Source organism: Acanthochromis polyacanthus, chromosome 1 (genome assembly GCF_021347895.1).
Source record: "Acanthochromis polyacanthus isolate Apoly-LR-REF ecotype Palm Island chromosome 1, KAUST_Apoly_ChrSc, whole genome shotgun sequence".
Lineage (NCBI taxonomy): Eukaryota > Metazoa > Chordata > Actinopteri > Pomacentridae > Acanthochromis > Acanthochromis polyacanthus.
This window is the reverse complement of record NC_067113.1, coordinates 14,886,867-14,901,820: the sequence shown is the minus strand read 5'-3', so window position 1 is coordinate 14,901,820 and position 14,954 is coordinate 14,886,867. Positions and strand designations below refer to the sequence as shown.

The 14,954-nt window shown below is 43.1% G+C and overlaps 2 protein-coding genes across 4 annotated transcripts in view; both read right to left on the bottom strand.

The window, feature by feature from the left end:
* The window catches only part of tiam2a (TIAM Rac1 associated GEF 2a), a 106,845-nt gene extending 95,852 nt beyond the window's left edge, over positions 1–10,993 (bottom strand). The window contains exon 1 of the mRNA XM_051938400.1: positions 10,941–10,993. The gene's annotated coding sequence lies outside the window, so the exon portion shown is untranslated. The remainder of the gene's footprint in view (positions 1–10,940) is intronic.
* Positions 9,583–14,954, bottom strand: part of scaf8 (SR-related CTD-associated factor 8) — a 34,152-nt gene continuing 28,780 nt past the window's right edge. For all 3 annotated transcript variants that reach the window (XM_051938607.1, XM_051938642.1, XM_051938678.1), the window contains 7 exons: positions 14,809–14,922; positions 14,471–14,627; positions 14,017–14,147; positions 13,503–13,644; positions 13,375–13,422; positions 13,037–13,261; positions 9,583–12,867 (listed from right to left, as the gene is read on the bottom strand). In XM_051938607.1, the coding sequence (XP_051794567.1) occupies positions 10,955–12,867; positions 13,037–13,261; positions 13,375–13,422; positions 13,503–13,644; positions 14,017–14,147; positions 14,471–14,627; positions 14,809–14,922 (2,730 nt within the window). In that variant the 3' untranslated portion in view covers positions 9,583–10,954. The remainder of the gene's footprint in view (positions 12,868–13,036; positions 13,262–13,374; positions 13,423–13,502; positions 13,645–14,016; positions 14,148–14,470; positions 14,628–14,808; positions 14,923–14,954) is intronic.

Sequence of the window (14,954 nt, the reverse complement as noted above, 5' to 3'; positions counted from 1 at the left end):
ACATGAAACCGACACATTCAGATGCTGTCAGATTAAGGGGAAAGATTTGATCTGTAAAAGGGGTTTTAAGTTTTGCTTCCACTTGATGTCATGGAAATAATTTTGCTTTGAGTTAAAATACATGTTTTTCCACAATGTGTTTAAGCTTCCCCTATATAAAACTGTCTGGCAGATAATGAGCAACAAAAAAGCAATGAAAGAAATAGCAAAGATATGTTGATTAAAAAAGCAACATGTAATCTAGGAGAGAATATGTTTCTCTGAAAACATAATTGAGAATGCAGTTTAGTGGGATATAATTTTGAGGAGGCAGGAGTGATAGATGTGTGAGTTTAAATTAAGAAAATGGAACAAGCTGCTTTGCTTCGGAAACAGAATTTATCACAGAGGTTTTTCAGCTGTTCAGGGAAAAGGATTTAATAATAGATATAGTGACAGAAAGATGGAGTGTAGTTATTCTCTTTAGAAAATATTAAGAATACGCCTGACTGAATATTAATTTACTTTGTTTTAAAATCGACTGATATTCACAGCTGACATGGTAACAGACGGCAGGTAGGAATACCGACTAAAACTGCAAAACTGTTCAAAAACATAATCCCTGTTTGTGCCCTGACAAAAAAAAGGATCAAAACCAGGGTGTTTAAAAGACTGTCTGACACAACTGCAACACTATGCCACTCTTTTAGCTTTGATTTCATTATTACGTGTGTTTATTCCAACACAATAAAGCAACCGCCACACTGAAGGGACACAGGTGTACGGTAGCATATGGAGAAAATAGTTCTTTCATGTGACAATTTCTTTGAACTTATCTGCGAAGAGGAAAAGTTTCACTCTACTGTCTGCAGAAGAACTAGTGGAAACAGTGTGTTCTGTGGATTATCAAGTAATAAGAGCATTGTTTTTGAAGTTTTAGTTCTGGGATTGCAATTTTCTCCACTGCAATACATCTCAGATCATAATATCTAGCACAGATTCTGGGCAAATGAATTTAAAAAGCGGCTGCAAGGCCAAACAGCAGGAATTATTAATGAGAGATGTGCGTGGTTTTTCATTCACTTTGTAGGAGAGAAGCGTTGCTGGCTTTATTGAAAACGTGGCATCAGCCTTGAAATCTCTAAAACCAGTCCAAGGCAGAGTAACATTTGGATATAAGTGATGACGGTGGCTCCAATCCACCCATAAAAACACCTCCAGGTTGGATCCCACCCCTGTGATCCCCGTCAACTTCCTCTCCCCCCCTTTCCCTCCTGCAGGATTCTGGTGAGTCAGGAATTTCCTATCTTTTTTAATTTGACACTCCATCTCATGCGCGCACTTCTGAGTGACGCCTCCAGCTCTCAGGAGGGAATCTGCTTCGAACCATCGTAAACAAACACGCAGACAATGAGGAGGGAGGCCTTCAGGGCTAATTACCAGCTAGCTGCTGCTAACAAACGGCACATGAGGAGCAAAGGGGACCGGGGGCGAACAAACAGTGACTCTATTTGTTCATGTGTGGGCAGGTAGACACACACACACACTGCGCTCTTTAATGGAAACAATGAGGCTTGTTTAGGCGGTTCATGAAGCAGGTGTCACATCTCCAGGAAGAAGCTGAGTCAGTCTTTAATAAGCAGCTTTTAAAGGTCTTCTATTACCACAGACAGATGTGTGAACGGAGCAGAGTGCATGGGAATAGAGCAGGTAAGAAACGCCTGCGGTGGATTAATCTGTGTGAATGCGTGAGCTGAGGGTTTATCAAGCACTTTCTGTAGCCGCAGAGGAACACAAGAACGAGCAGGGGCTCCATAATCACAAAATGGATGTAAATGAGTGTGTGTGACAGACAGTGGGAGGCTGCAGCCGCTACCTGCCTGCCTGTCCTGATACATTTCTCCCAATTTGTCCCCCGTTTCCAGGCGCATTGTGCTGCGCCGCCAAACAGCTCGCCTCGCTTGCTCAGCATCCGAGCCCACCTCTCATCCTGCATATCTCCCCTCTTACCCCCCCCCCCCACCACACCACACCAACCCCCGTTTCCATCCTCCCGACAAACGCACACACCCTGTTTTTGTTAGCACATTTAATAAGCTCCCCTGTCACCCACACTGCACACAAAAAACGCACGACCAGCCCTCCCCTGCTGTGAATCATGGCCGGTTGAAAATCAGGGGAGGTGTTTGTTCCTTGCGGTCGTCTCCGTGACAACTCCTTTAGTTTCCCATAGTCCTCCCTGAGTCTGTAACCTTTAACCTCATAAGATCTGGTGACCCCCACACTCACCCCACACTGTAAAAAAAAATCCTGTCAAAAAATAAATAATTGCAAAAACGGTGAAAATTTGGCAACAATGGTGCCAGACAAAATCTGCTAAAAAAAAAAATGGTGGAATACTGCAATGGTTAAAAACTGTAGGAAAAAAAGTGGAAATAATGTCACAAAATTTGTAAAAAAATAAAATAAATAAAAATTAGGCCTATTTACTACAGCAAAACACAGTAATTCTACTGTTAAATGCTGTAAAAGAACAGACTACTGTTTGTACAGATTTTTGATGTCCTTGTTATGTAGAGTTTTAGCCTTTCTACAGTAAGCAAGATATTGTATTGTATTTATCCAACACAGCTAAATAATTTACCATTTTTCTTCTCTTCCTTAATGTACATATTGTTTCTCTAAAATAAAAGCAAATATCTGTAAAATAATTCTGGTTTTTTTGCTGATTTAGCTACAGTATGCTTGTATTTTGTAGTTAAGCCTTTTTAAATTTACCTTATATTTATTGTTCATTTTTTCATAGTATTAACATTTTTATATCTGCACTGTGAAATGGATGTGACAAATTGCTGAATATTGCTGAATGACAATAAAGCTGAAGTTGAGTAAGAATCGTGTAATTTTAAATGTACAGAAAATTGATGTGACAATTTTTGTGACAAAATTGATTGACCATTTTCTTTAATGGTAAGCTGTAAAACACAACATTTTCTGTGATTTTACTAGATCTCATGTGAAATTGAACAAAACCAGGAAAATCTGTAGAATGAAACTTGTTTTAAATATATTTAGTTTTTTCTTTCTTTTCTGTTTATCTCTTAATATACATGTTTTCCTTGCAAATAATGCCAAATATCTGTAAAATATCTGTGTAATATATTTTTGATGATTTACATACAGCAATATAGTGTTGTTTCATGGTTAAACTTTGTAAATTATTGAATAACTTTGATATTTTTGACTGGTTCTTCTTGTCCAATGTATTTCATTGCATAGTTGATTGTGTGTTCACCTGCATATATATACATATATATCTAAACTGACCTGAATTGCCATTTGAGTTTTGTTGTGGGTGTTATTGGCAGTTTTGACCATTTTTTAAAACTAGTAAATCAAAACAGTCTCTGTGATTTTTACAAGCTATTAACTTTAATCTAAGTAAACAGGGGAAATCTGTCATAAACAGTAATCTGTTATTAAAATCCCAGTAAAACTCAGATTTTTTACAGTGCAAAGGAAATAACAGTCACAGATGAGAAGCAGAAGTGCTTGATGTAACGCTTCCAAAACAGTCACTTTGGGCAGATAGTTGCATGTAAACAGACGATGCATGTTTACTGATATCTGTGTTTTGAAACAGGAAAGATGAGCCACTAACAATGTTAACACAGTCAACAGTTGTTCAGCATCAATCTTAGAATGTGAGTGTAATTTTTCTGCCTCTGTAAACCATGTTTGCGCTGATGGCTTTGCACTGTGGCTCCGCTGACACGCTGCCAACACACACACACACACACACACACACACACACACACACACACACACACACACACACACACACACACACACACACACACACATACAGAGGCAGTTTATGAGCAGGAAAAGGTATTCAGTGACAGTCATGTAGACCACTGATAACACACACACACCTCCTCAGTATGCAAATACACAGTGACTTGGCAAACACAGGCTTTCTCTCCTCCTGCTCTCGGCACAATGAAAAAAGAGAGAACACTTGCCACGAAATTTCTATTCGCCCCCAGAGAGGATGAAATGAAGTATGCGCATGAAAGTTGAGCGAAAAATGAGACAAGTTGTTCTGTAGGAGGGAACAATCAAGAGCTCTATTTGAAGTCTAGATGTACTGAAGCTCTTCTATTTCTAGGATGCCTCAGAAAGGAACTTACACGTACTGTAAATGCTGCACAAACTGTCGTGGCAACCGCCTAGTTCAGTATTAGAATACTGACGTTTGTCAATTAGAACTAATCACAAGTTGCAGCTGAGGGTGACAGGAATGTAGCTGAAAACTGAATGTTTGAACTGATGACGGTGAATCAGATCACTGAAGTCATTGGAATGTGTCCTCAGGGGAAAATGACTGTCTGTATAAAGCAACATTAGCACATCGGTACTGTAGCTGGTAATAAAAAGCAAAACAAAACAACGAACTCCTCAGGTCAAATATTGATGGAACTCCGCTGTACAACCAAGGCCTATCAAACCTATAATAAAAAGGAGTTATAGCACTAATACACTTCTACCCGGGTTGTTGATTAAACCACTAAAAACTCTTCACTGTGTATCAAAGTTACATGTTGAGAAGATGTTTTTTTTTTTTTTACATGAAAACCCAAAGTTTTGTGCTTCTGTAACAAATTTAGCCAGTGTTAGTAAATCATGTTTCACTGTAGGATAAAGTAGTGCACCTTCACAGAAACAGCACAGTCATGGCTGGAAGCAGAAAAATTCAAAAATGTCTCTTGTGCAGTTTGACGCAGTTATAAGGCTACAAATCGTAAAAAAAAAAAAAGTTGAATTTGTTTATTCAGTTTTACAAAAATACAATTTCCCAAATGGCCCTCAGGTATTTCCAACACTGGAATAACAGACCACAGACTGTAGATATTTCACTACTTACATTTTTAATTTGTTTCTATGCTTATCTCTTATTGCCCACTGTAAACACAGGCTGCAGTTCAGCCAAACAGTCCCTGATTTTATTCCGCCACAGTGGCGCAGCCTCGGCAGCGTAAGGTGACAGTGGACGTTGGTCTGTCTGTCTGTCTGTCTGTCTGTCTGTGTGCAACATGACTCAAAAACAGAATAACGGATTTGGATGAAATTTTCAGGTAAAGTCAGAAATGACACAATGACCAACTGAGTCAATTATTGCAGTGATGCGGCTTATAGTCTGGATGCAAGGATTTGTTAAAGATTTCTGTATCATTGCAAGATAGCAGCACAGTGTCACTGTAACTATGACAACAAGTGAACACTATGGCAGCTGCCTGCTGACCATCACGATTGCAATCCTACTACAAATCCAAAATTGCGGTTTTATCAGGACTTATCGTTACTTATCAGTCCGAAATTATACAAGGAATAATTGATTAAATAGTGAGGGGGATTCCGAGTCCCATGAATTCCTGCCGCCTGTTACATATTTAGGTCACATGATTCGGTATCCGTACATAACGTAGACATGCACAACGCATGCCTGTGCTCAGTGCAAGGTCATTTTGTTTGTGGGTACATCTATATTATATAGCTACATTCTATGTTGCCGTAATTTCTGCCACGACTTTGTTTTTCAATATTTCAGCTTCTGGAAATGACACAACACAGCAGCCTTGGCGGAGTACTGCGTTCTCCAAGTGCTTTTCTTGTTTCTTGATTGTTATACGACTGTTAGTCACAGCTAAGTTACTAATGGCTTCACAGTTGCACAGAGGAGCACAGAGTTTACAGTTTTGTTTTTGTTTTTTTACAGAATCTAGTTAGTTAGCCATTTAGATCAAAGTAATTTTAATAAAACATGATTTTAAGGTTAGACTTAAGTTTCTTGATCGAATTGCACAGCACAATAGTAGTTTAAGGACCGTCGGACAGCTGAAAATCTGATGATTCTCTGTGTTACTACAGTTTCTGGTCATTGTAAACAACTTTGGATATTGCTTTGAAGACAACATTACTTTCAACTCTGCCAGTAGGCTGTAGGATTCAGGGGGTAAAATATGTTGGATATAAATCTACACAGTTGCTTTCACTAAACTATGCCGATCTATTAAAGGCTCTTTTTGCATCCACCTTTCTCCACTGGAAGCTCGAGCAGGACTGGCTCCTCTATGATTCTGCTAAAACTCTGTAAAACTATTCTTTACTACAGTATGGAATTTTATTATATTGCAGTAAACCAGAATTTATTCTAAGAATAATGCTGCAAAAAGCCTCATCATGAAAGCTGACTGCATTGTTTCTTAAGTTTGATGCATAAGAAACCTTGTGAGTCTGAATTTGTGTTTTTGAGACTGTCATCTTTGTGCTGCAGTTTGAGCAGAAATACTCATAATGTATTCCAGCATATAAAAAACATCTGATGATCATGTTAACAAGGTAGAAAACAAAAACGTGATTTTTACCACAGAATATCTTTAACTATGGCTACAGAAATAATTTGCTAGCAAGAAAACAGCAAAAGTCCGAGACTGCTAAAACAAAAGCTGTCGACATTTAACGCGTCCAAGCAAACACAGAGCAAGACCTCATGATTATTCACTGCATTTGGAAATGACCGAATGGCAGCCACCTGAGCCTGTGTTTTGTGTCTCATAATGGCCTTGGCATCATATGTTTTGGAATTAAAGAGGTCATATTTCCCTTTTCTTGCTTTAAAAAGTAAAAAAAAATTAACCCCCTGAGTCTATACGAATTAAAATTCCTTATGGAGCTGAAGTGACATCCTGAAGGCCTCTGTTTAAGCCCGTATATTGGCGGGGGCATGCGCTGCTGAGGTGCCCCTGAGCAAGCCACCGAATCCTGACCAACAACCAGCTCCGGGGCTGCTACTCTAACTCGGTGCACTCACACTTCCCTGTGGTGCGATGGGACAACTGTGTGACCTTGCTCCTCCAATTTGCAGCAGGGTGTGGCCTGCAGCAGCGCTGAACTTGTGGCGAGGCTAAGACCCTGGGTGAGGGGAACTTTGGACACCTCCCAGTCCAGGAGAGTCTGCTGGCCCTGATAACGGGGAGCCAGGAAGGCAGTGGCTTCTTGAAAGCAGAGGAAAAGTTACACACACTCCCACAGTGGTGAGTAATTACTGTGGCTGCCGAGTGTGAGCCGAGATAGTGGATTCCTCTCCTGCATAACTAGGTGGACAGAAGATGGATGGCTGTGTTTTTTTTTGTTGCTCTCACTCGATCTGCGGTGCTTGTGAATTTGCACGATTGGCAACGCAGACACTCTCTCTCTTTCTCCATTTGGCACAGATATCCACTGCGAATATGATATCGGGGTATCTGGCCACGGCAGATAGGGGGCTGATTTTAGTCTGGAGGCTTTGGGAGCCCTAATCAATAGCTTTAATCAATTAAGAATGCCGCAGCTGAGGAGCTGCAGAAAGGAGCCAAGTCTCGCACTAAAAGAACCTCATTCCATTTATCACAGCACTCCTGTATTGATCCCAAAAAGGTATGGAAAGAGGTATCTGATGAATTAATTTCAGTGATGTGACACCATGAAGATCTTGCAGGGATCTGTGATTTTCTAAGCCCTTATCCTGAGGCTTGTTGTTGTTTTCACAGCAGAGAGTTTCAGGTATGGATATGATTTTCTGTGGCAGTGGTGAGAGAGTGAAGAACAGAAGGTAAGAGAGGTGAGCACTGCAGATTTTGAGCTGTCGCACTCCAAGAACCCAGTCTGCACTGAGCACACGCTGTCTGTCATACTGATGAGTGCTGCAGTACCACACTGACCTCAAATGGTCAGACGTGGTACTGACGCTACAGCTACCGAGCCGGCAGGAGGAACGTGGAAATGCACCTCGAGTCTTTAATATTAATAACTACTGAGAAACGCTGCTTAGCAGAATAAATCAAGGCCTGAAGATCAGCCAGTAGAAGACTGGGAAAGTTTATGATTCTCCCAAGTCATAATAAAACCCATTTACAAGCTCACATTCAGCACTTTGTCTAATTGACTTCCTCACAGCAGGGAGCTTCTCTATATCTGACCTACAGTCAGAGCCACACATTAGCACTACCACTGGGGCATGAACTAACGCTGTATCATTATTCCATGCCATTACGGTTTTGGTGCTCTGGTGAGTTGCCCATGCTGCGGTAATCCTCAACTAAAGGTCAGACCTGCTTTGCTCCCTTCCCATGGGCCTGGCTAGCATTTAAATGCAGTATAAACTGCCTATGCTATGTAAATGTCTTGGCACAGTAAACACCCATTAGTGTCGGACAACACACAGGCCTGTGGCTGCACAGATTTTGAGGTAAATCATACTTTAATCGAGGTCTGGGCCTTATTTGAAAGCTAGATGCGAACACAGATAATCCACTTTCATCATGTTCCCTAATGAAAACAGCCTTAATTTGTGATGTGGCCTTTACTCAGTGGCAGATAAATAGCGGGAGGATGCTGGACCTCTGCAGAGTGAGGATTTATTTTTATTGTTGTCCATGGGAGCTCTAGCCAACTGCGGTGTACATGCGTGTCTGTTTGAGGGCAGATAGTGGTTGATTCAAAGTCTCAGCCTGTCAAATCTTTCAGTGAGGAGGTCAGCAGGAGGATGGAGGAGGCTGGCTGCCTGCCCGGGCCTTTGGGAGCTAGAAAATTTATGGACTGAGTCATACTAGAAGACACACAACTGGATATTCTCATCTCGGCGTTACGCCAAACCAGGTCTCCAGATGCTTAATCCAGAGCCAAACTATGATTTTTTTTTTTCTGTGGATTAATGGGTTAAGCTCAGATGTAATTGGAGGTGGAGGACATCATGCAGCACATTGGACTGCTCCTCTCCCTTTGTTGAGTTGTTATAAAAATAAAAAAACGCTGAAATAGCATCAGGAGACGCCATGATGGAGGCAATTGTTTACATAAAACCTCTAGCTTGTGTTTTCTGACACTAGCCGAGCCATAAAGGAGCGCGGAGAGGAGTTGGTGCTGACTAAGCACTTCCTCCAGCTGTAGCAGCCGGGTCCCTGGCAGTGCAGGGTGGAGGTGGGGGGGGTAACGTAGGAAACGTCTTCTGCTACCTCCTCATCTCCCTCATTTGTATATGTCCTTCCCTCCCCTTTGTTCTGTAGAGGTAAAGTGCCAGATGGCTTGAGGATTCCGCAAATAATATGACTGCTTTAATAAAAGGCTGTTTGGTAATAATCTACACCTTTAGTGTGAGGTGTGAAATACGATCAACTGGGATGTTGTGACTGTGGAACTGACCTTTGTCCAGCATGTCAGGGCTCATGGGAGTTTTTCTCAAAATGTTAAACATATATCTGTATTGGGGGTCGCTACACTGGTTTCAAAATTTGCAAACTTGTTAAAAAGATGAGTGTCTACAGCCTTGATTCGGTTTTATTCTTGGAAGCTTGGGAATAAAGGCGTGTGATGCATTTCAAGAAATAAATTTGTATACTAAAAACGGATATACCCCATAACCTCTACACATTCATTGGTTTAAACTACAAGCACGTCCGGTCACACTATTTAAGTTAGCTCAAGCTTTCAAGCTGGAGTGTTGCATGTGAAATATGTCTGATTAGCCTAAATTACAATTCATGACAATAACAGGGGTAAAAATCTGATGCACCTTCAACTTTTATTCAACATCACAACTCCTGTAGTAGACATTTGGTCTGAGAGAACAGCAGACTATGATTTCTAGACGTATGTCTCAACAGAAAACCACTACAAGTATGAAATGAACAAGAGAGACAGGAAGGTTAAAACATGGCTACAGGCCTGCATGCACAGAACGATGGAGTACGTGTTAGTCTCCTCTAGGTGAGTGCTGTACAAACTGCGCAGCAACCATTCAAACGGTAGGTCAGTCAATTCTGTGCAGGTAGCATTCTTTTCAGAGAGCGCTCTGAAACTGAGTGGCCCGCACAGTGTGGTGTACATCACACAGTAGTGTTGGATAGCATCATGAACGACAAATCCATTCAAAAAAAAGGCACAATCCCATCCTCAACAGTCACCCAGCAAAAGCTAAGCGAAACATACAGGCTGAAGTCATCAGAAGCTAAAAACTACAAGTCCCACGGTTGCATCCAACAAAGTGCTCTGTGGATGGATGGTATAGCAGCAACTTGAGTTACGAGAACATCAAATCGACTGAAGTGACAGCACACAGTGTGTACCAGTCTGTAAAGCAGTCTTATTTTCCACTGGTCCTGGGTCAGAAAACAGTCCTAAAGCATGTGTTTTTAAACAGAAAAAGCATGTTTATTTCAAACTAAAACAATATGCACCCGACATAACATCCCTCTGCTCATTTCCTGGCGTGTAATTTTCTGTTTGCGTTCACTGAATAATTAGAAAGAAATTACAGACATTTATTTTGGGGATACAACATTTTCATGTATTCAATTTTGAAATGTTTATTTTTTCCAATTTAAAGCAGCTGGTAAAGCACGGGTCTCACTGTATGTAGGCAGAGAGCATTGTAGGACACCATAGAAGCATTCATTGAAAACTTTGCAGCAGTGTTTCAAAAGAAGAGGAAACAGAAATTGGGTCAGCAGCTGCCGTTTTCAAGTATCACATGTATCGCATTTAATCCATTGTTGAATAGCCAGGATTTCTTGCTTCCTTCCATAGGAAGGTCAAAGCTAATTTTCTCCATATACAATTGAAACATTTTGGCAGGCAATTCAATAAAATGTCCCAAGCTTATATTAATTAAAATGGGAGGTGTGGCATTACAACTTAAAAAAGGTAAAAGGAAATAAAATACAAAGAAAATTTCTATTCATAAACCCACTAACGAGGCTTCTATTTAAGTACACTGGTATTTGTGAGAGATAAAATCATTTGTTATTGGTTATCAGACAATAACTGGTGTGAGTCAGTATTCGTCATGTCCCGTGTTGTGGCGGTAGGTTGCTGACATGAGTACAGAGAAGAAGAGACAACTTTACAAAATGATCTTTTACCTACTGAGTGATGATTATGTCCCCTCAGTGTCTGTGACAGTGTCTACCACTGGCTGACTCGTAGCTTCCTCCATGGGCTCACTCTGTTCATTGTCTACGTCCTTAGGAGAGGAAACTTGCTCCTGCTGTGGCTCCTTTTCACTTTCAGGGAGCAAAGAATCATAGGAAGGGTCTGGAGTGGGGTCTGGAGAGGGCTCAGGAGAGGCCTCGGGTGTGGGCTCAGCCACAGCGATATTGTCCATCCCAGGTCCATTGACCCACTGTGGCTGGGGCGAGGAGGCTTTATCTTGTGACTCCTCCTCATCATTCTGTGGGCTTTGCTGCTCCTCCAGAGACTGAGTCGTGTCTTCAGGGGGGCTGGCAGCTCGTGTGAAGGCCACAGGTGAGTCCTGGGATGAGGCATCAGCCAGCGGTGACACATGGCTTGGGGTCTCAGTGTCTGGAGAAGCAGTGGTCTTGAAGGGGGACTGGGCTGTGGGCAAGGATGGTGATTGCATGTGCGGAGGGGTCTCTGGCTGCGGTGATGACTCAGATTGAGCGGGAGCTTCAGTCGATGGGCTCTGACCTCTGTTGTCAGATGATGTGGCAGGTGAATGGGTAGAGGGTGGTGACTGTGCGAGGGGTGTTTCAGATGGAGCTGGGGTGTCTGATTGGGGCTCTGGCACAGCTGCCTGGTTCTGCAAAGTAGGAGGAGATTTAATCTGAACCTGAGGCATCGGCTGACCCAGGAGGGAGGGTTTGGGCTGAGCCTGAGGCAAAAGTGGGGACTGGAATCGTGACTGAATCTGAGGGTTTAATTTGAGTGGGGCCAGCAGTTTGCCTTGATTCAGTGTCAGGTTGGGATTAAGAGGTGGAGTTGGAAGCAGAGGTGTAGGCAGGGGGAGAAGTGGTGTCCAGCCTCCACGTTCACGTTCCCTGTCTTTATCATGGTCTCTGTCGCGTTCATGCTCTCTGGTGCGGTCTCGGCCTCGCTCCCTGTCTCTCTCACGCTCCCTCTCCCGTTCTCTCTCACGGCTGTGGCGGTTACCGTTCATCTCCCTCCTGAAGTCAAAATCTCTTTCATCTCTGTCTCTCTGCCTGTCCCATGGGCGTCTTCGGTCATCTAGGTCTTGATGCAGTTCACTGTCAAAAGGGGCTGTGGTACCACCACTACGGTTCCAGACTTGTGGCCCCCCAACTGCTCCAGCGTTTACAGAAACACCAGCTGCTCCCCCTGCTGTGCTGGGACGGTTGTCAAAACGGCTGGGGAAGTTCGGTCCTGATGTGGGGCGCTCATCCTGGAAGCCTTTTGGACCACCTGGGGCCTGTGGGCCTCCTCGCATACCATCTCGTTCATCAAAGTCCCCTCTTCCCTGGTTCCAGCGGTTATCAGGAGTGAAGCCTGCAAGAGCCTGCAGACGTCCTACGAGGCTGGATCTGGCTGGCTGAGTGCCTGGGGTCTGGAGCAACGGAGGCCTGCCTCCTCCTCCAACTGCTCCTCCACCACCTCCAAGGGGCTCCCTATGCTCTGGTGGAGGGGTCCGCAGCAGGCCTGTGCTCTGTTTTTCCATTGGAGGGAAGCGGTAGTCCTGGTCTTTGCCCTCATCAGCCCCAGAGGAAGACTCATCTTCAGTTTTGGATAAATTTTCATTGGTCAGGTTGGGCACCCTGTTGAAGGGGTCTAGCTGAGGGAAGGGACCCCTGGCACGGGCCTGAGCCTGAAGGGTACTCTCAAGGAGGCCAGCGGCTTGCTGGGTGGGGCCCTGCTGCATGAGCAGTGGGAAGCGAGCAGCAGCACCAGGTTGGAGGAGGTTAGGTCGCACATCCAGAGGCAGCAGGCCAGGCATTCTCTGCCCACTCAGACCAGACTGATGCAGCGGGTGGGTGAGGGAAGCTGAAGGGTGCATGCCTAACAGACCCATCCCACTGCGGACAGCATTCTGCATGCCTGAGGAAAAACACAGTAATAGACATAGATGTTAAAATTTTTCTCGGCCAAACACAAAAAAGCCTAATACTCCAATCTATACTCCAATCGAAAAACAATCTATAAAGGATATAGGATTGAAGTTTCCACAAAGTGTCTTTAATGTGGGAACATGTCAGCACTGTCTCACCTTGCAGTGTAAGTTCTGCAGCAGCATCCATACCCTCGGCAGACTGTGGAGTTTTCTCATTGGTAGCTTGCTGAGTTTGGACTCCAACTGGGTTGAACACTCCGGCTCCAGGGATGGCTGAGGGCATGAAGCTGCCAGGGATAGCGCTGGTTGGAGGAATCATAGCACTAAATGGAGATTCCTTGACAGCATCTTGGCTGGAGGGCACTGAAGGCTGCACTAGCGCTGTAGGTGAGCAAGAGAAACAACTAATTTAATCTAAAGGTCTAAAAGGACATTCAGTTTTCAAACTTATAGGCAGGTGCTAGTCATAGTGGTAGCCTGTTATAAATACTTACAAGTAGTTGCTGCAGCCATGCCAGCTGTCTGTGCAGCCTGCAAAAAACCTGCACAAGATACAAAGATTTTGTGTTAGCTTGTGAATTTCTGTAGGTCTGAGTTTAACATGATCATTTGTGTCATTTACCTGGTGGAGGCTGTGAGGTATTGAAGCCAGCTCTTATGAAGGGTGGTGGTGGCCCAAAGCCTGGCGGGGGTATGCCCATAGTAACAGGGAAGGTAGGAGGGACCAAACCAACTGCACTGGGAACTGCCTGAGCCACTGGTATCTGAATACGATACATGCAAAATATTATTAATTTGATAGCGTTCGGTTAAATTTATATACAAATATAAAATGTTGAACATGTCGGAGGGGCTGCTCAAGCCCATATTCAATGCTGTATGTTTATGAATAAAAGTTTAACAGATCTAAATGACTCTACTTAATGCAAGGAAAGATGGACTGTAACCCATGTCATCAAAACAAACAGGAAAAAACAGGATGATGAGTGATGACATACAATCTGTGCTAAAATTAAAAAAAAAACATTCTGCCCTTTTAAAAAACTTCCTTACAGCTGAAATTGGCTAAAATCACATCAGTGAGCCCCTGCACTGTAATGTTTACAGTCCATCAATAGAGTGTAACGGTTCTGTACCTGTACAGGCATCATGGTAACCTGCTGGTTGTAGGTCTCAGTCTGGGTATTAGATGCTAATGTTGTCTCAGCGCTTACTGGCTGACTTATGATTTCCTTGGCTGATTCAGAATTCTTGGCTGCTTCCCACTCTGCAGACAAACAACAACACGCAACGTTAACAACAATTGTCCACGTATTTGGATTTAGGAGTTTAGTTCATCTTCACTGAGTTTCCCATTTGCATTTCTTTAAGGATTTAGGGAGTAACCATTATAAAACAAACAACAGAGGGAATGGAGCAGAAAACAAATCCACTTTGATGATGGCATGCCAAGAAGTGTTTGGATATCTGCAATAAGCTTTCACTCTGTGTGTACAAACTTGTCTGTGTGCTCTACTTACATTCAAACAAGCACTGCTACTGAATAAACAGACCTAATGTATATGCCAAAGAAAAAAAAGTGTTTTTCACCATCATTGACGGTCTCCTGGTCAATGATTCCCCCTTCGGCAAAGCCATCCAGGTCATCTACCTTGACCTTCTCCCAAGGTATGTAGGTGACACCGAGGTCCACATCCCAAAACTGCTTGTACTCCTGCTTCACCCCTTTGTTCAGAGCCCATGCGATCTGGATCAGACAGACATACAAAGGTCAAGGAACAGCTTTAGTCAACATAATTTCTAGAAGTATACAAGCATGGTGCCTGGAAAGCTGAACTTTTACCAGAAGAGGTCAATAGAACATTACATTAGAAGAACAAACAACAAGACGGAAGATACAATAATTCAATTCTAAAGGTATTGAAGACCTTAATGATCTTGGAGCCAATCTTGAAAGAGCCAGTGCTGAGCTTCTGACGGGCACGGTATGCATCCTGTCTGTGGACCATACAGATGTAGGCACAGCCTCTGGGAGGGATCATCTACACAAAGACACACACACATACACTCATAT